The 20,375-nt window shown below is 45.5% G+C and overlaps 1 protein-coding gene across 5 annotated transcripts in view; it reads left to right on the forward strand.

Annotated features, from left to right (window-relative positions):
- Positions 1-20,375, forward strand: part of KANSL3 (KAT8 regulatory NSL complex subunit 3) — a 470,654-nt gene that overhangs the window by 141,461 nt on the left and 308,818 nt on the right. For all 5 annotated transcript variants that reach the window (XM_069214408.1, XM_069214411.1, XM_069214407.1 and 2 more), the window contains exons 9-13: positions 3,355-3,426; positions 4,439-4,513; positions 6,088-6,245; positions 6,541-6,604; positions 8,508-8,708. In XM_069214408.1, coding sequence (XP_069070509.1) covers positions 3,355-3,426; positions 4,439-4,513; positions 6,088-6,245; positions 6,541-6,604; positions 8,508-8,708 — 570 coding nt within the window. The remainder of the gene's footprint in view (positions 1-3,354; positions 3,427-4,438; positions 4,514-6,087; positions 6,246-6,540; positions 6,605-8,507; positions 8,709-20,375) is intronic.

Genomic DNA, 20,375 nt, shown 5'->3' on the forward strand with positions numbered 1-20,375 from the left:
GCAGCAGCGTGGCCTGCCCACCACCCGAGGCAGACTGGTAGGACTGCTACTGAGAGGGGTGGAGGAGAGGTCCTCTAAGGAGCCCCCAAGTACATTGCATCATGCCACCAATACTGGCATTGGTATTGGGGTATGATTCCGACATGTTTGATACCAAACATGCCTATGTTCGGAGTTACCATTATGTAGCTGGACCCCAGGTAAGTGACCAGTGGCAGTACGTGGGTAAAATAGCTTTCCTGCACTTAGGAAATCCAGTGCAATGGAAGTGGAGGTTGTAGGGGCTCCTCTGCATTTGCAGGGATGCCCTCACACTAAGGGACCTGCACCCTGTCCTTTGGGCTGAAAGGGCCTACCATAGGTGTGACACAGTGATCTGGTGCAGTGACCACCAGTAGTGAAAGGATGCATGCACCTTTTTGCGCAGGCTGCAATGACAGGCCTGTAGAAACAGTTTGCATGGGCTCCCATGGGTGGCATAGTACATGCTGCAGCCTATGGGAGCCCCCTGGTGTACCAGTGCCCCTGGTAACGGAGTACCATATACTAGGGACTTACAGGAGTACACCAGTATGCCAATTGTGGGGAGTAAAAAGGTACCAGGGTAACCAACTTTGGAGGAGAGAGCACAATCACTGGGGTCCTGGTTAGCAGAATCCCAGTGAAAACAGTCTAAACACACGGACAGACAGGCAAAACATGGGGGTAACCATGCCAAAAAGAGTGACTTTCCTACAACTATAAATGCCAGAATTGCACAGCCTGTAGATTTACTGAAAACTCCAAACATGCCACTGTAAGTGGTACTACTTCCAATCAAGTTAAATTCTCGAACTGCAAAACAGAAAATGTGGTATATTCCAATAAATGCCCATTTGACTTGACATATATAGGTTATATACCACACAGCCTGTTCAATCTAGAAATCTACAACACAGATCACACATTAGGCCCTGTACACAGCAGGAACATTTCAAACAAATGGCACACACACAAGATATTACCTGGTCAGTTTTATATACAGCAGATTGAAATCAGCACAACATGGTATCCATCCTAACCAGAATAGAGGCCAAATTAATAAAGAAAATCCATACTGCACGACATGGTCTGCATGATCTAGATGAAATCTGGTCATTAATTTAGTCAATGGACATTTGATAGCTTTCAAAAAAGAATGTGCAAAGAGAGCGTTTGATACTGTTAATTTCTATTGGAAGAAAGCATGCTGATATCAGTACAGTTTTATGAAAAAAGCATTTTTGGAATATAATAATAGAGGATATACATATTCAAATGGCAAGTTGGTTGCTTTGTGCTTAAGAATTTTTCACTAAGTCATTAGTACAATTTGATCGACTTCCTTGGGTGGATTTTGTACCCATAGGACTGGTTGGAACCACCTCATTTTTTAATTTGAGAAGTCACAAGGAACTCTACAAAGAATAATTGATTCTTATGTATGTATAGAATGTCATGTGTTGTTGTCTTATGTTTGGCTCACAATAAATCACACTCGGAGGTGAGGGTGTTACAGCACAATTCTCAAAAAAGATTAAGAAAAATTGTTTTTTAAGAACTGTATTTCCAATGAAAATTCCTGGGTCATTGTGAAAAAAGATTTTTTATTTATCCCCCTTGTTTACCCAGGTTGTTGTGCTTGGTGTTCGTTAGCCCAGGGGCTAGGGCATTCCCCTTCTTTGTTGTCTCTTCACCCCTGGGGCAAGCAGTATCTGAAGCAATTTAGACTGGAGCATTCAGACCATTTTTTGTATTTGACATCTGTCTAATAGGGTCACCCGCAGTGATATTAGTGCAGGACCTCCTCTGTGTGCAGTGGTCACCACAACAGTCCCTCCATTTTCTGAAATTAGCGTTTGCATTTGCAAGTATTCTGTGGGCTTCATGACATGGGCATTTAGTCTTCCAGCTCACATGTGGACATATCGGGGTTATTGTATAGAACTGTGACCAGTTTTTTACTTTGTGATACTACTCATTGTTCATGTGATAAGCTGCTTAAAACCCTCTGTCTATGCTCTTGCTCAGAGTGCAGGGGGTAGCCAGTGTGGAATCGCCTGAATCCTGCCAGTTTTTTTAATTGACAATGGTTTGGATAACTTGGGGATGTCTCACCATTTCCATTTGTGTTGGAGCTCTTACTACCATTGGGTGTTGCAAAAGATGTTCATGCCAGTTTACTTATCTATTGGAAAATGTAAAGGCATACTGAATGGAAAAACCTAAAGTCTGCTAAACTAATTTAACAAGGTAAAATCTTAGTAAAGTTAGACAAACATCTCTAGAATGATTGTGATTTCTGATGCTTTCCAAAGAGCCCTAGGTCTTTGTTGTCTCTTTGAGATGTTGGTGCAGTCCACCCACTGCAAGAGATTCCTATTGGAGTGACTAGAAGTCTTCCGATTTTGTCTGGAGATAGGACGTTTGATGTTTTTTTCTGAAGGGCTGTGTGAAACAGTGCCAGCAACTTAAATTGAGTTTACTTCAACGTGAAGCCAATAGAGAGACCACTGCTTCTGATAATTTTGACCAGGTCAGTTGTAGAGGAGTCTAACTTCCCTATTTTGTGTGTGTTTCGATCTACATTCCCATTTACATACAAGCACTGTTTAGGGTTTGTGCTGCCGGGCCTCATTATTTTGCGTGACTTAGACCTTGAATCAGGCAGAGAATCAGCCAAAAGGTTACTGCTGTGCAATAGTTGAGCCAGAGTACCATAGGAAAATACTTGTGTGAGGCTACACTTTTGGTGTTAGCATTGTTCATCTGTAATGTTCTCAATTGATTTCAGTGAGACAACACAGTAAGATACTTGTAGACTAATAACTCTGTCACTGAGCCAGGGAGTAATTCAAAATCAAAAGAAGCAAATGTGGTGTTATGGACATTCTGTGAGGGTACAAACCAGTGATATTACCGTTACTCTGGTATGTCGTTTGAATCCTTCTCCAATAACATGAAAATTGCGATCCCCCCACTCCATGTCCTTTGGCAGGTTATCACTGCCTTGTGCAAGGTTGTATGTGGAGGGCAGCAGAGCATTAAACTGTATAGTCCATCAAGTGCACAGGGTGAAACTTTTAGTTATGACAAGTTAAGTGTATGACTTAGTGCCACTTACTGAAAATAGTGGACAAGTGCTGTAAGTAGGCATACATGCAAGACTGGTCCTTCAATTATTTTAACACTGCCATAATGTATGACCACACTGGAGACCCTCTTCCATTTTTCAGCAGGTTACTGAGGTCCATGTCTAGAGGAAGTATACTAATGGTTAATGTACATGTGTATCATTAAAAAAACATCCTTTTTCTTTTTTTGCTTTTTTAACAGATCCACAGTCATTTTCCGCACAAGCCAATTATTTTAATTGGTTGGAACACTGGAGCTCTGGTAGCCTGCCACGTAAGTCTGTACTCTGGGTGCACTTTTGGTTTGTTACTGGGAGATATAATGATTGTGCCCATTTTAATGCAGATTGATGTCCTCCAGACTCTCCACTCCAGTATACTTCTTTTCAGTTTCTAGCTTTAAGGAGTTGCTGGTCTGTTTTGGAAGTACATATGTCTTATTTGCTTGTTAAAATTTATTGTATTTGCAGAATTTTGATGTTTAATAACGAGTTGAGACCTTGTTCGAAAAACAAGAATGTAGTGAGTTACAATCAGTTGGTTCTATAATTTGACACGGCTCTGTTGTTATTTTTTTAACATCTGTACAATTTTAAGTACACAAAGGTTAAACACTGTATGCCTTCTGTTGTATGGTTGAGTGTTCCCACGTTTTCTAGTAGGATGTGTTAGCGAGTTGAACATTTTCATTGGCATCTACTTTGAACTGCAGGTCAGAAGTATGAATCCTGGCAAGCCTAACTCAGCCTTCCACCCTTATGATATGAGTTAGGCAAATCCATATCACTAAACATGGTTCTAGTAACTTCTTATTTACAGTGCTCAAAAATGTTAAATTGTGATATGAAGCACTATGGAAAAAATGTGTTAGTATTATAATAGCACAATATATTGGTAGATCGCAAAACTGAGTTTAGAACCTTGATCTCCAAGCCACAGTCACCATTGTATCCAGAAGACTACATACATTTTAGTTGGGGCCTGGCTTTCATGATTTTATTGGAACAGTGCATGTATTTTGGTTGTTTATAAGCTATTTGTTAGTACTAATGCATGTGAAAACGATAGTTTATGTCTGGTTTAAAATGTGTTGGATTTTTCTAGTGGGCTGTTCACGTTTTGCAGTTTGTGTGCCTGTTGGTACCTTACACATTTGTTTTGCGGGCTGTGTGCTTGTTTTGAGATTTATTGGTCAGACGTAGATGAAGTTTGTGATAATAAGAGGAGTTTATTTTTATAGGAGAGTAAACTGTGCTGAACAGACGTACATTTTCTCTTTTCAACAGGTTTCAGTCCTTGAGTATGTGACTGCTGTGGTGTGTTTGGGATTTCCTCTGATAACTGTGGAAGGCCCACGTGGGGTAAGTTTTATGATTTTGTAGCTGTCCATGCCTGATACTCCTACAGAGATGCCCGACATGACAGGAATATGAATTTGCCTCATAACTGTACACTGGGCCTAGTCTTCTATTAAAAGCATATCTGGCATATGGTGGAAGCTGTGTTTGACACTTCTAGCGCACCATTTAAGCTCTGCAGGCAAACAGGAATTTAGGTTTGCCATATGAAGCAGGAAAGCATCACATATTTGAATAGACTTGGGGGCTTGGGTGTGTGACGGGCCTGATCTGCGGCAAAAGTCAGACTGAAGTGGTATGAAACTCCCGGTAAAATTATCAACTAGAGAATAAATGATACAGCAATACTTCTTGAACATGTTAACTGAAGGACTAAACAATGGAGGAAGAGCAGAAGTGAATAACTGTTAGTAACATTGCTGGAATGTGATTGTATGATAAATTGATAAAGAAGAGAAGATTGAAGGATATAAGAGATTCAAACATAAACTATCACTAAGTGACCGTGTTTGCTATTTGAACGTGACCTCCTGGGAAGCAGAGAACAATCATCGTTGTGCACCCTTTTGCCCTTAGTCACCTATCATCTTTATGTGAAAAGAGAACTAAAGTAGTGCTTGTGGGTGAAGAGCTATTAACTCCACCACAGTTTGACACTCTTAAAGGACTCTTACTCATCATAAAGTGCATTGAAACAGTTGATTACAAAAGGAGGATAGATCGTAATTTTTATGAAGCAAGAGAAGCCTGACTGATAAGATCTTTGTGAGGGCTTTAGGGAAGTTTTCAGCTGATTTGAGATTGAGGGTATGGGACAAGGAAATCTGACTGACAATGCAGGACAGAGGACAGCATGTGGAACAGGGGCACAACGAATAAACTGAGACCGTAGATGTATCTCATGAGCCTGGCAGTACCAGTGGAGAAGCTAAAGAAAACGTAATTTAGCTTGGGAATGATGCTAGATTTAGGGATTCTGTAGCAGTGGAGGTAAATCGGAAAAATGATCACTAAGAGGAAGTTCTAAACTAGATTTTGGAATAGATATTGACAACAACAAAACTTAGTATGATTTGCACATATGGGAAATTAATGTTCAAGGTACAAGCTACAGGCTTTCATATCTAAGTCTTGACTTTTACTGTGCACTGCAGTCCCATAATATGGCAGCTAAAATGCAATATCCATTTGAAATACCAATATTCTAAGAAGTAAGAACTACAGTAGCAAATACCCATTACTGTGAGATACATAGGCAAATCCAGGGTTGAGGGTGTCTTAGAGCTTTAGCTCTGTATGGTGTGTCCAGGTCACAGTTTGGTGTGCAACAGGGCCTTCACCCTAAATGGGTCTCATTTTGATCTCCGTTTCTATGAAGGAGCTGATGGACTTGTGCTGCTGGCATTCTTTGTCCCTAGCTGCAAGAGGCCGACAGTGTCTTCTAGAACCCCATAGCTTGAGTTGCCTTCATAAACATGCAGCATTGGCTGTGCTCCATTAGAAGCTGCAGCGGCAGCAGTTTGTTCTTTATTGGAATGTTTGCAAAATCATGTGCTATTCCTGGTGATTTCTGTCAGGATGTAGATGACCCCCTGCTGGATATGAAGACCCCAGTGCTGTTTGTGATTGGGCAGAACGCACTGCAGTGCAATGTGGAGGCCATGGAAGATTTCCGTGAAAAGATACGTGCAGATAACAGCCTGGTTGTTGTTGGAGGAGCCGATGACAGCCTCCGGTAATTCTGATTTTTATTTTGTACATTTTGTGTGTGAGGGAAACTTCTGTGTTTGCTGCTCTTGCTATACATTTTCTGTTAGGAACGTTTGAATTGCTAATTCTTGTCCTACAGAGCAAGGGTGTGGATGAATGTATACATGTTGAAATGTACACTACTGCTGCCTTTGATCTATGGAAAGCCTGGTAATATGTGAATAGTCTAAACGTTTACATATTGAGCGTGGTGAGACACCTGTCTTATGTAGAAGTCACTTAAAGATGGCATCCTGATATGATCTCTTTTCCACTTTCAGAATTAGCAAAGCAAAGAAGAAGTCTGAAGGACTCACCCAGAGCATGGTAGACAGATGTGTTCAGGTATGGTTTGTGTGAAGGAAAGCTAGGTCACAAACATGCTACCTCTTAAATCTCTCCTTTTAGAGTTAGGATGTGGAAAGAAAAAAAGAAAGCAGTGGTCCATGCCCTGCTACCATTGAGGAGCTTCACAGTGGCTTGCCTATTGTAAAACACAAGGAAATGTGCAGACTTGGAGAAGGGGTAGCATAGTTAGTGTAATGAAGCTAAGAATTTTGTACGACAAGCTAAGAATTTACTGGGTATTTATAGTTTGTCCAACTTGGATTGAAACTCATGACCTATTAGGGCCCTAACTTGATGGCATACATAGTAAGTAGATCTACCCACACCTCAGCAGAGCTTTGACAAAGGAATATTTATTTTAAGCGGTGCGGATAAAGGGAATCCTGTACAAAGAATCCTGTTCAAAGAGGCCACAAAGAGACTTAGAAAAGAATAAAGATTAGAATCTCTTATTGCTCTGAATGCTTATGGTCCATAACATCATAGATGCTTGGAATTCTTTGCTTGATTTCCACCCACTGGCAAACCAGAGTGAAAAACGAGGGATAAAAAAACTTTCTCTTGTGGCAGCACAACAAAGTAGATGTCTTGTTGAACTGTAGCTAAACAAGATCATTGGAAGGGGGGTGGTGGGATAAGAGCATAAGGAGGAGAATGGATTTACTTAAAGATGGAAAATCTTGGTTTTATCTTTGTGTAAATTGATGATGGATGTGTTGCTTAAAATGGAGGTGTACTACTGCTCATCAGGCTTGAAGGTGAAAAATGAAACTGCACCTTAATAAATAGACAGTATTATTGAAGAAATAGCCTCCTTAGAAATGCTTTATAAAGCAGCCATGAAGATTGGTTACGGGTCGGGGGGCGCAACAGGGAAGAACAAACCATATCGAGAAGTTTGGTGGGAGAAACATTACTAATTTCCTCAGTCTCCAGTGTGCAGAGATGATTTCTTTGTATTTTTCATATGTTAAGAGATAAAATAGATATTGTGACTTGTAAGCTGAACACAGATTTCAACAGCAGGCACATTAATTTGGGTCTTTTCAAGTGAATTATTTTGTCACAGTCGATGTGCTTTCTTTTTTTAAACAATATGCTGAATCTCTTTTCTTCCTTTCTTTCCACGTCTGTGTAATGTGTTCCAGGAACCATTTTTTGTGTATTACTCTCTGCCCCCTTCCCAGACTAATTTACCTTGCCTTTTATTCCCTGTCAATTCCTTTGCCCCCATATATATTACGGCAATAGATTCTTGATTCCACTCTCCAATTCTGTCCACGATCCTCCAGGACTGGCCCTCTGCCTTCTTTAGTCCCTCATGTAGGGACAAAAACTAGACTAGTATTCGACTCTTGTTAATCTCTTATCCCAGTTCGATCAGAACACCTCCAGTTTCATTATCACTTCAAGAAGTACGTCTTCCACAGTGCTTGACTCATCAAAGTAAGCCTTCTCAAGTTGTCTCTTCTGATTCTGAACTCTCCAAGGCTCAACCTCATCTGATTTCATTGAGACACACCTTTGCCATAATGAACCAAACCCTCCAGGCTTTAACCTCTTCTCAGTCAAGAGAACACTGCAATAATCAACTGCAGCTTAGGTAGAACTACAAAGAATGAATTGTCATCTCAATAAACAGAACTCAACTTTCCCTAATTTCAAACACTCCTGGGCTTAGCCTCACAAGAACGCCTAAGGTTCAGTCTAATTTCCATCAACGTAACATACCACCTTAATCAACAGTAAATAAATTATAGCAGTTGTCCTGAACCTGAGGTTCACAGTAATGGGGTTAATAGTGTGGTGGGGATTGCAGGTTCACCATCTGCAGAATTTCAAGGATTGCAAAAAGTGGTGTAAAGAATTTGGGTCTTATCGTGTTTTCTATTCCCATCAGGATGAGATAGCTGATTTTCTGACCGGAGTCCTTACCAGGGCAGAAAACCATGGGAGCTCCGAGCACCGAGATCTGGACTCTGAGAAGAAGAAGAAATCCCGGGAAGTTATCCGAAGGGACCTGTCCTTTGATCTATCAGAGAGGAGCAGCAGGCCAGCCTCTCCTGCAGCACGCGTGCCAGCCTCCCCCTCAGGGTCTGAGGTAAGGTGGTGTGGATATGCAGAGATCAATGGCCTGCAGGCTAGAAGCGTCACTTACAACTGTCATCATTTGGTCAAGACAAGGTTTTGATTTGCAGCATTCCCCTGATTATAGATTGTACATATTGCATGTGACCCAACAGCTAGTACTTCGACTTGGAAACTGCATTTGTTTTAATTTTATTTGCGTAGTTTTCAAATAAGTAACAGATTATCCACATAATAAAACAGCTTCCTCCTAGTTCAACATATATATGAAAGTTTGTCTTTAACAATAAATACACACAAAGCAAATGTTACCTTAATCACAAAACTTTCTGTACCATAACATTATTGTACCAGTCTCTAGGTTGGGCCATCCAGTGTCAATACTTTGAACAAACAATTTCATCTGCTAAAATTTGAACTCTGTTCTAGCCATGGGTCACCAGTGAGTAGACCATCTTTAATCTATCTGCAATACTGGTCAATTATATGTTTATGTGGTCCCAAACATCCTTTGGTCTTACTGTTGATAGTTGTAGTGATGCATGTTGCTGGAAACTGGACTTGTTTGAAGATGAAAAATATTTTGATAGTACACCACAAATCCGAAAGCATCATAAAATGTCCCAAAATCACGTGCCGTCACTTTGTTCACTTTTGTTATCTTCTTTTTATTCAACTTCTCTTCGGGGCAAATTCATAGAAACATCAGCCAACGCGTTTCGTCCTTAACATAGAACTTCTTCAGGGCTTGTGTCCATATACTTTTCATATTACTCATCAAAAAAGAAATATCCAGCAAGAAGTGGTTGATGGGATAGAAACTGCATCAAGAACGCCCTCTTAAATTTATATTATGTCCATGTCGACATCAAACCATAACATTCCACATTAGCAGTTAACGTCCACTGTGCCAATTAGACCTGCACACCTCTATCTCTAAAACCATGCACGACCGAGTGTAACGTGCCGTACCAGCAAGTGAAGAAGTCCTCCACTTCTTGCCCCCTTTGCAAGTACTAGATGCTGGTTTTCGACTCTGACAATGACTGAGGTTCTGCTAATCAGACCTCTGTGCCAATGCTCTTTTCTTTAAAACAAGGTATGGCTCATTGTTTTAAAGTTGGCACAGAACTTGAGCCTGGGTGCTTGCAGCTGACTACTTTACCCCAGGTTTTGGTGCAGGGAGGCTCTGGGCAGGCTCAGTGTCTCGGAGATGGGATGGGCCCACGGGGCTGCACACCTGTACACTCTGGATCCTCTCCTGGCAAGTTGCTCCCTTGGTGGACCCGATGGTAAGCAAAGCAGGGAACCGGGCTGTCGCGGTTGGTGCCTGCTGGTGCAAGGAAGTGGCTCCTCCACTCCAAGGGAGATGCTGGGTGTTAAGTAAAGTGCTTGCAGGCCTCCGAGGCTTTGGGAGGATGCAGAGCTGCAGGACGAGTCAGGTCTTTTCAGTTGTCAGGAATGGAACAGGTAAGAGTAGTTTGGCGCCAAAGTCCGCAGCTGGTCACAGTTCTTGTGCTGGTCGGCCCTTTGTTGTCCTTTTTTCTTGTAGTCAGATGAATCTTAGTTCCTGGTGTCGGGGGGGGGGGGAGGGCACTGAAATTAGGGGCATTAAGGGGAGTTTAGGATAGTACCCAATAGACTACATCCCCTAGATGACCACTTCCTGTAGGGAGTGGGCGTTTTACTGACAGAGTTCCTAGTTTCACCAAAAACAAGATGATGGGTCCCTTCTTTCGTGGAGCTCATCAGGCAGCTACCTTCTGTGCCAAATAGGCCTCAGGGCAGGGGATGGCATTCTCGAAGTCTGGAGGAAGCTAGAGTCGCATATCAAAGGCCCTGGCCTTGATATGCAGATTCACTAGCCATCCTGTTGGATAGGGTGATAACATCTTCTCCATGTCAGGCATTTTTTTTTTTTCTGACCTCAGAGAGTTCTGACTCTCACCTGCTGCAAGTCAGAAACTTGTCTGTGGGGGCAGGCTGGTTGAGACCAGTCAGCCAGCGCACTAAAAGACTAGTAGGTTTTCAGGGGGCACCTGTAAGGTGACCTCTGGATGCATGTCACATTAAATCCTATACTGGCATCAGTATGGTTTAAGACAAGGTGTTTGATGCCAAACACAATAGGTTTCAGTAAAGCCATCATGTAGCTGGAGAACTCATACTGACCAGTACCTAGTACATATACTTAAGATGGCTTTCCTGTTCACTTGTACCATCCAGTAATTGAACTACACAGCATAGGGGCATATCTGCACACTGCTTTAGGGCTCCAAGGCCTGCTTTAGGGGTGACTTACATATGTTGCATGTAGTTGACTTGGGCATGGCACACTCACTGTGTGCCATGCCCATGTTGTTTTCACACTTTGTTTGCACCATGTCATGCAACCTGTGATGGCAGTCTGCTTTTAGTTTGTATGGTGGTCCCCTAGGGTGGCACAGTAGATGTTGCAGCCCTTATAGACCCTCTTTAGTACACAAGCCCTAGGTAGCAGGAGTACCATTTACTAGAGACCTACTGGGATACTAAAGTGTGTGACAACTGTACACAATTAGACCATTTTACCTTGTTTTTAGTGAAAGCACTAGGACTGGGTCCTGGTCAGCAGGGACCCAGTGCACATCAGTCAAAAAACATCAGCACCAGTGGCATAAAATGGGGTTGACCATTACATAAAGTGGCACTTTTCTGCACTTGTTGCTTAGCTCTTTTGGCGGTTGCCTAAGATACGACCCCTTCTGATTTTCAGAAATGTGTATTAGGTTGTTGATATTGTAATTTCCAGGCTACGTTCGAGCCAGTCTTGTCCCTGTCCCTGTCCCCATCCTTGAGGCCAGGAAAGAGCATTCAGCTTTGTTGGTCCTATGTACTCTCAACTGTACTCGCAGGATCGCAAGTTGCCATCTGTTTCATGTGGTGGGAGTCATTTAGTCAAACCTCTCAAGAGTCTTAATATTTGCAGATAATCCCTTTTTTTAGATCTCCACTGGGTCCCGATGGATGAAGGGGGGAGTTCCACTGCGGCGGCTCCCTACAAGGATCAGCGCTATCAGATAATACCAGCTCCACGTTCTCACGATCCAAAATAGAGATGTCTGAGATGATTATGGTATCAAGATCTCAGAGCAAGGAGTGTCTAAGAACGACATAATCAATGCAGGAGTAGGAGGCATGAACATAGGAACAAAATTAATAACCTTGGATGTCAGGGTGTCTGTGTCTATATCGCCAGTCGTCTACCGACCCCCAATCTGCTATGCCACGTTTGAGCTGAGCTGACATCGCCGCCGTATCCTGATAGGAAGCTGTGCTTCGGTCCAAGTCTGGGTCCCATACCAAGTTAAAGTCACCTCCCACTGTATCGTCACCCACCACATCTGCCAGTTGATCCCGAATGATGCCCTGAATGTAGAGGTCTTACGCTTCATTGGGGGAGTAAATGTTAAGGGGGTGAGAGGACGTGGGTCTCTTAAGCTGCTCAGTTTTAAAAAGCACCTTTCCTTATTCTTGTCAAACTTTAAGACTCTGGAGCAGAATCCCTTGTTGCACAAGGTGCCCACCCCTAGAGATGGGTCTCCTGGAGAATGATGACATCTGGGTCTTATTACAGGAGGTACTGTCAAACCTGCTTACATTAGGCAAATTTAGGCCACAAACGTTTAGGGAGAGAAGTTTAGTGTGTGGGGTTGTTCCCATGACGGTTGTGTGTCCGCAGCCACTAAGTCACACAGTGAGCAGCAGACAGGGTTTGGTAGGGGTATGCTGGGGTAACACAGGCAAAGCCAGTCCCACATCTCAGGGTTCGAGCATCCGAGAGGCTGCTGTTCTTTCATCAGAGCCATGCTGGCAGGGATATGGGGCGGGCGGGAAGAAGGTAAGTGCATTGTGTGCCAAAGTGTGAGAATGCTGGAATCAGTCCTAAAGCCCCCTCCTCCCCCACCACCAGCAGACCGTTGACCAGAGACAAATAAAATACAAATAGAGCAAACAAGTTCCAAAAGACCAGCAGGGCTCAGCAATGTCATCTGCATCCCATGGAGATCGGAGTAGATGTTCACAGATCCCGCTAGAGGTGTCACCCTCTTGGGTTGCTAATCAAGGTGTGTGGGCCGCAGGGAATGTTATTTGCCCAGGCAACAGAGAACCAGTTAATTGTGGCGGCAGCATATTGTAGATGAACGAGCATCAGGGGTCAACGTTGGACCCCAGTGACATGCCTTAGCCGCCCCAAAAACATGAATGTTACGTCATAAAGAGGGTATGGCACATCCTTGTTGCAATGCATTGTCTTTAGAAAGTCACTGTTAGCCAGTCGTGGACGTGATGGGAGAAGTCTTTCCCCATGATTTCTGGTAAGTGATAATATCTTGTTTGGCCTCTTGTAATGCATTTTTCTTTTGTTGTTTGACATGGCAACGAGTACACCGTGCTTCAGGCTGGATGCCAGCCCTCCCCAGCGGGGTTGGGATGAGTACAGGTGTTCCATCAAGGATATCTAGCATCCTCTTTGTTTCGGTCATGCGGTGCCGAGATCGCTGCTTCCCCTTCCAGTGGAATATGATGGTGAAAGGGGTGACCTATGTGCTCAGTGTAACCAGAGAAAGATCCTGAGAGTTGGATGGTATGACCTCGGAAGACCAGATCAGGCTTCCTCCTGGAGGCTTGCAGGATGTTTTTTTTTTCTTTTTTCTTTTCAATAAACAGATGGACCGTTGTCAGGGTAACATTGGCTGAGTTGGAGCGCCTCTGTGCCAGAGACACCTTATCAGCCCTGTACAGGGTTGGCGGGGCTGCATTTGCCTCACCTCAACTCGTGTTCAGGAGCTCAATTAAGATTTATAGACCTCGCCTATCACCCGTAAAGTCCATGGTGTTGTTGCCTTCTGCTCCCCTGGGCACTTCGCCAGCTACGGATGTTGTTCCTGCAACTTCTATTTTTCAAGTCCTTCTGCTTGGCCTGCAATTCAACCTGCTGCTTCTCATGTGTCGCCTCCCTGCGCCATAGCATCTCCTGGTCTTCCGCTCTGGAATCTGTTAATTCCAGATCATCTACATGTGTCCCTCCCCCCTGGTTAAGAGATGTTGCGACTCACGCCTTGGAAGGACCCTATTCCAGGCCAAAGACATCCACAGGTGTGCTCCCGTTCCAGGTGGGGGGAGGTGACACTGATTACAATCACTTTAAAGCAGGCTTGGGCCACCCATGCCTACAAGCTGTGTCGCCGGGCTGGATGGGCCTCAATAGCCTGTCGGTTACTCCCTTCAAGGCCTGTGATGCCTCACACAGCCAGGCCGCTCCCGCAAGATGGTGATTGGGACGTCACTATTGAGGGCAGGATCCGTGATCACCCCCGTGATAACCATTCCACATGCCACAGTGGGGTGTTCAGGTAGGCTCTCAGGGGTAGATTGTAGAGGCAGGCTGGTCCTGGGGCATATGTGCTGATTGAGAAGCACCTGAGTTCATTCTTAACTGAGTGTGACATCCCCTTATCAATGCACCTGCAGCTGACTAAAACCTTGAAACGGTTAGTCAACCATATTTACTTGGACCAGATGGCAGAAAATGCAAAACAGTTCTGTCCCTCCTGTGTAATTTGTCAAGCCGGTGCCAAGGTAGGGGGACAGCTGAGGGCTCTCTTAACCACATTACCTGTAAGTGGGACCACATTTGAGAGGGGAGGGATTAAATTAACAGTGTTGGTCCTCTAGATCCTGCGGCTGCCTCTGGGAACAGATTTATCTTGGTTTAGTCTGTGCCACCAGGTACCCAGAAACCATTTCTCTTAAGAGTTTTACTGCATTCCCAGTAGCTAGAGCATTACTTGGCATCTTCCCCAGAGTATGACTTCCCTAAGGAAGTTCTGCCAGAAAGGGGTACCAAATTCGTAACAGCATACCTACAAGCAATGTGAGATTAATGTGGTGCTACTTACGCACTCATCACCCTGTCATCCCCGACCAAATGATTTAGTTGAGAGATTCAAGAAAACTATGAAAGGCATGATTATGTGCTTACCTAACAAACTCAGGGGAGGGTGGAATGTTCTCCTCCCATGCCTACAGGGAGGTTCCACAAAAGGGAGAGAGGGCATCAGCCCCTTTGAGCTTCTGCTTGCACACCCTGTGAGAGGCCCCTTGGGCTTGGTTAGAGAAGGTTGGGAGAAACCTTTTAAAGAGTCCAAACAGGACGTTTAGGATGCAAAACAAATCTGCAGGCCAGCCAAGAGCTTCCGAAACAGTGATAGGACCAGAACTCAACCCTGGCTGAGTATCAGCTAGGTCAGAAAGTGTGGGTAATAGTCTGTTGCTCACATGGCCATCCAGGATAAATGGAATGGTCCTTACTAGGTACTAGAGAAGAAAGGGGAGGCCACCTCCTTGGTTGAACTGGGCATCTCCCGGCACCCTTTCATGGTGATCCATGTTAACTGGTTGAAACCACACTAGGCTGACATAGCAATGCTCAAGGCAACAGACTGGTGGGGAAGTAGAGGAAAATGAACCTCTGCCAGAACTTCTCTTAAGTAACAACAAAGATGACTCATTGGATGGAGTGGTGGTCTCTTCCACCCTGTCTTAACAGCAGCAGCAGGACTGTTGCCAGTTGCTGGGAGAGTTTGCTGCCCTGTTCTCTCTGCAGGTGAGCAGTTCAGAAACAGTGGTGTGTCCATGATGTAAGCACAGTTAACAGTTTACCTGTCAATAGCAATATTTTCAGGTTGTCTCAGGAGGTAAAGGCTGGCATCAAAGCGGAGATTTCAAAGATACCAGAGTTGGGGAGTATTTGAGCGCTCCAGCAGTCTTTGGCCAGTCCAATGGTGTTGGTAACCAAACTCCACCCAAAAAGTGGGAAACTAGAGATGAGATTCTGTGTGTATTACAAAGGACTTAATGCAGTCACCAAGTCCGATATCCATCCCACCCCAAGAGCTGAGTAACTCATTGACCAGTTGGGGTCTGCCAAAGCACTTTTGATCGCATTTCTGGTTACTGGTTACTGGCAGATAGCTCTCACCCAGGGAGCAAATGAGAGCTCTGCTTGTTCAACTTCCGAGAGCACTTTTAGTTTAAAGTGATTCCCTTCGGTCTGAAAGGTTACCGAATAGGGTTCTGACTGGGTCGAATGCTTTTAGTGCAATATATCTAGACAGTGTATTGCTGTGTTCAGGTCTACCTGGGAGGATCACCCCGTCCACCTAAAGGAAGTAATTCAGGGCTCTGCAGCAGGCATGCCTGAATATTGAGGCACACAAATATCAAATAGAGCAAGGATCTGTAGTGTATCTAGGCCTCCTTGAAGGTGGAGGACGGGTACAACCTCTACAGCGCATGAGCTAGTCAATTCTGGCTTGGGAGCCTTCCAAGACTCAAACCCAAGTCGGGGCCTTTTTGGCCCTGACTGAGTATTACAGGAGGTTTGTGAAAGGGTTATAGTGTTATTGTGCCCCCCTAACAGAGCTCACTTCTTAAAAAAATAAATACATAAAGTAGTTTGGCCTGCAGAGTGTCAAAATGCCTTTAACACTCTGAAGAAAGCAATGTGCTCAGCAGCTGTTATACAAGCAACTGACTACAGCAGAGAGCTTATTAACCAGTCAAGTGCTTTAGAACATGAGTCTGGGGCACTGTTATCACAAGTAAATGAAGAGGGCCAGGATCATCCAGTTGCCTTAATTAGTAGGCAACTCCTCCCCATTGTTGTGGTTTGGTGTCTAAAAAACCTAAGGCCTTCCTTGTTTTGGATTCATTTCAAAGTTCAAACCAACCACAGGCCTCTCAGGTGGCTTATGAAGATGAGGAGAGAATCCAAAATTGTTGAGGTGGTTCATCTCACAGTGGGACTCAGACTTTGGCATGACTGTGCCAATGCAGATGACCTTTCCAGTTTCTTCCACTTAGATGATAACTACCAGGATAAGAGTTAGTTGCTTATTACCTTTCAATTGGGTTGGGGGGCATGTAAGAAAGTGCTTCTATTTGTATGATCAACCCACAAGTTTTGGACTGATCCCTCTGGTTTTTGACTCTGAAGTGTAGTAGACTCTGCTGTCCATGTCCCATTGCATGTGTTTTGATTCTTCAAAGTTGAGTGCAGTTGACTTATTCGAGTCTGGCTTATTTAGCTTACGTATATGTCCTTAGTAAGTGGTATAAGAAGTACCCATGGCTACTAAGTTTAACGTCATTAGTGGAGTACAGCACTGAATTTTGCCACCAATACGGTGACAAAGGTGGAAACGTGACTCTAGGCCTACCACTGCAGCCTAGTCTGGCACTTCACAAGTTGCCAACTCAACATGGCCAAAAATACTCTTGCCAAGTGAAAACCACCCTTTTAATGTATGAAAGTACCCACTTTTTGACTGCTGTCAGTGTGTTTTTGTCTGTGTTCACTGAGATCCTGCTAACCAGGACCCCAGTGACTGTGCTGTCTCCCTCTAAATTTAGTTGTTCCTGACTTTGTGTACTCCACAATTGGCATACTGGTGCCCCCACGTAAGTCCCTAGTATTTGGTTCCTAGGTACCCAGGGCATTGGAGCACCATTGGTTCCCCATGGGCTGCAGCAGGTACTACGCCACCCAGGGGAGCCCCTACAGGATGTGTCTGCAGGTCTGCCATTGCAGCCTGAGTGAAAAAGGTGCATGCACCCTTTCACTACAAGTCACTGCTCCAGGTCACTAAGTCACCCCTGTGGCAGGCCCTCCTAGCCCAGAGGGCAGGGTGCACATACTTGTGTGTGAGGGCACCCCTGCATCAGCAGAGGTGCCCCTATGAATTCCAGTTCCATTTTCCTGGACTTCGTGAGGGTGAGGAAGCCATTTTACCCGTGTACTGGGCTTGGGTCACTACCTATGTACAGCTACACAATGGGAACTCCGAACTTGGGCATGTTTGGTATCAAACATATCGGAATCATACTCCAATACTGCTGCCAGTATTGCTTGTATGATTCCATGCCCTCGAGGGTCTCCTTAAGGAACCCTCAGCTTTGCCCCTACCAGTTTGCAGGGTTTTCCCGTGCAGCCCTTGCTGCTGCCATTCTGCAGGCAGGTTTCTGCCCTCCTGCTGCTTGAACAGCTCAAGCACAGGAAGGCAGAACAAAGGATTTATTTTGGGAGAGGGAGGCAACACCCTCTTTGGCAATAGGTGTTACATGTCTTGGGAGGGATAGCCTCTCCATGCCACTGGTATTCTTTGAAGAGCACATTCGGTGCCCTCCTTGCAGAAACCAGTTTGCACCAGTCCAGGGATGCCCGGTCCCTGCTCTGATGTGAAACTGGACAATGGAAAGGGAAGTTACCACTCCTCTGTCCATCACCACCCCAGGGATAGTGCCCAGAACTCCAAGTGGCCACTTCATTCTGCAATCTTGAATCCAGCCTGAGTGGCTAGGTCAGACAGGTGATGTCACAGCCCCCTCCTAATAGGTGGTTACCCTGCTAGGTGACCAATCCCCCTTTTACGGCTATTTAGGGTCTCCCTCTTGGGTGGGTGTAGTAAAGTGCCCTCTTTCTTTGCATGGTTACCCCCATTTTCTGACTGCCTGATGTCAGTGTGTTTGACTGTGTTCACTGGGATCCTGCTAACCAAGACCCCAGTGATTATGCTCTCTCTGCTAAATTTGGTTGCTACTAACCTTTTCTTCCCACAATTGGCATACTGGTCCCCCCATGTAAGTCCCTAGTATATGGTACCTAGGGTATTGGGGTTCCAGGGGATCCCTATGGGCTGCAGCATTTATTCTCCTACCCATAGGGAGCTCATGCAAAGGATTCTGCAGCCTGCCATTGCAGCCTGCGTGAAACGGGTGCATGCACCCGTTTTCACTACTGGTCACTACACCAGGACACCAAAAGTCACCCTTATGGCATGTCCTGTCAGCCCCGAGGGCAGGGTGCAGGTAACTGTGTGTGAGGGCACCCCTGCACTAGCAGAAATGCCCACACAAACTCCAGATCCATTTTCCTGGAGTTCGTGAGTGCGAGTGCGCTGTTTTACGCGTGTACTGGACTTATGTCACTACCTATGTCCAGCTACATAATGGTAACTCCAAATCTGGGCATGTTTGGTATCAAACATGTCTGAATCGTACCCAAATACTGTTGCAAGTATTGGAAGTATGATTCCATGCGCTCTGGGGGGCTCCTTAGAGGACCCCTAGCATAGCTACCACCAGTCTTACAGGGTTTTCCGGGCAGCCCGGGTGCTGCCACCCCTCAGACAGGTTTATGGCCTCCTGCTGCTTGATCTGATCAAGCCCAGGAAGGCAGAACAAAGGATTTCCTTTGGGAGAGGGAGGTAAGACCCTCTCCCTTTGGAACTAGGTGTGACTGGCTTGGGAGGGGTAGCCTCCCCAAGCCACTGGTTTGCTTTGAAGGGCACTTTTGGTGCCCTCCATGCATAAACCAGTCCACACCGGTTCAGGGACCCCCAGTCCCTGCTCTGGCATGAATCTGGACAATGGAAAGGGGAGTGACCACTCCCCTGTTCATCACCACCACAGGGGTGCTGCCCAGAGCTCCTCCACAGGGTCCCTGGGTTCTGCCATCTTGTTTCTAAGGTTGGCAGGGAACTCTGGGAGCATCTGAGTGGCCAAGCCAGGCAGGTGACGTCAGACCCCCTCCTGATAGGTGCTTACCTGGTTAGGTAAGCAGTGCCCCTTTCAGTGCTATTTAGGGTCTCTCTCTTGGGTGGGTCCTCAGTCGCCTTGCAAGATTCAAGCAGGACTCCTCTGCAACCTTCACTTTGACTTCTGGCCTCCGGAACTGCGACTGGAACCTCCAGGACCCGACAAGCTGCTTCCAAGAAGGAAGGACTCTTCACCAACATTGTCTCCAGGGCTCCTGCCAGCTTTGCAACACTATCCTCGCCATGCATCCTCAGAAGACTGCAACTCTTCAGCCTGCAAAAGAAGAAGGAGGAATCTCCCTTGGAGTGAAGGAGCCACTTCCCTGCAGCCGCAGGCACCTATGACAAGCGTTGACCGGCTGTGTGGTTCCCCTCTCCTGCTGAGCTGCCTGGATCTTGCATCATGGGTGGTGGTCCGGAGTGGTCCTCTTGCTCCTCTCTGCCAGCTGTCCAACTATGGTGGAGGTAAGCATTTGCCTTCTCACGGAGGAAAGTACCCCTTGCACTGCATCTCTTGCAGCTGCCAAGGCTTGTTGGCATCTCCTCCCAGGGATCTTCAGGCTACGTGTAGCTCCAGCCCCCAGGACTCCATCCTGCAAAGCACAGCCTTCTGCGTGGTTCTCCAGTGGCATGGGTTCCTCTTTTGTAGTGCTGCGTGGTCTCTTCTGCGACTCCTGTGTCCTTGTGCTGTGGGACTCCTGTGAGTCCTGCCTCTGCTCCGGTGGACTCTCTGCGACGCCGAGGGGCTCCATCACTCCCCCTTCTGGGTTAAGTCCTCCTGGGCCTTTCTGGTCCCTGGAAGCCCCTCTTTTGCACTAGCTGCGAGTTTGCCTTTGCCAAGGCTTGTTGGTGGAAATCCTGCACCGACAACCTTCTTGAATCTTTCTTCCGGTGACGGGCCATCTTCTGGATCCATCAGGAACTCTTCTCTGGCTCCAGGGCTGCAGTGCTGACGTGTCCTTCTGTACCGTCAACCAACTCCTGCATCTACAGCTGGGTGGGTAGTACCTCCTACTCCTCCTGGACTCAACTGTGACTCT

Source organism: Pleurodeles waltl, chromosome 11 (assembly GCF_031143425.1).
Source record: "Pleurodeles waltl isolate 20211129_DDA chromosome 11, aPleWal1.hap1.20221129, whole genome shotgun sequence".
NCBI classification, from domain to species: domain Eukaryota; kingdom Metazoa; phylum Chordata; class Amphibia; order Caudata; family Salamandridae; genus Pleurodeles; species Pleurodeles waltl.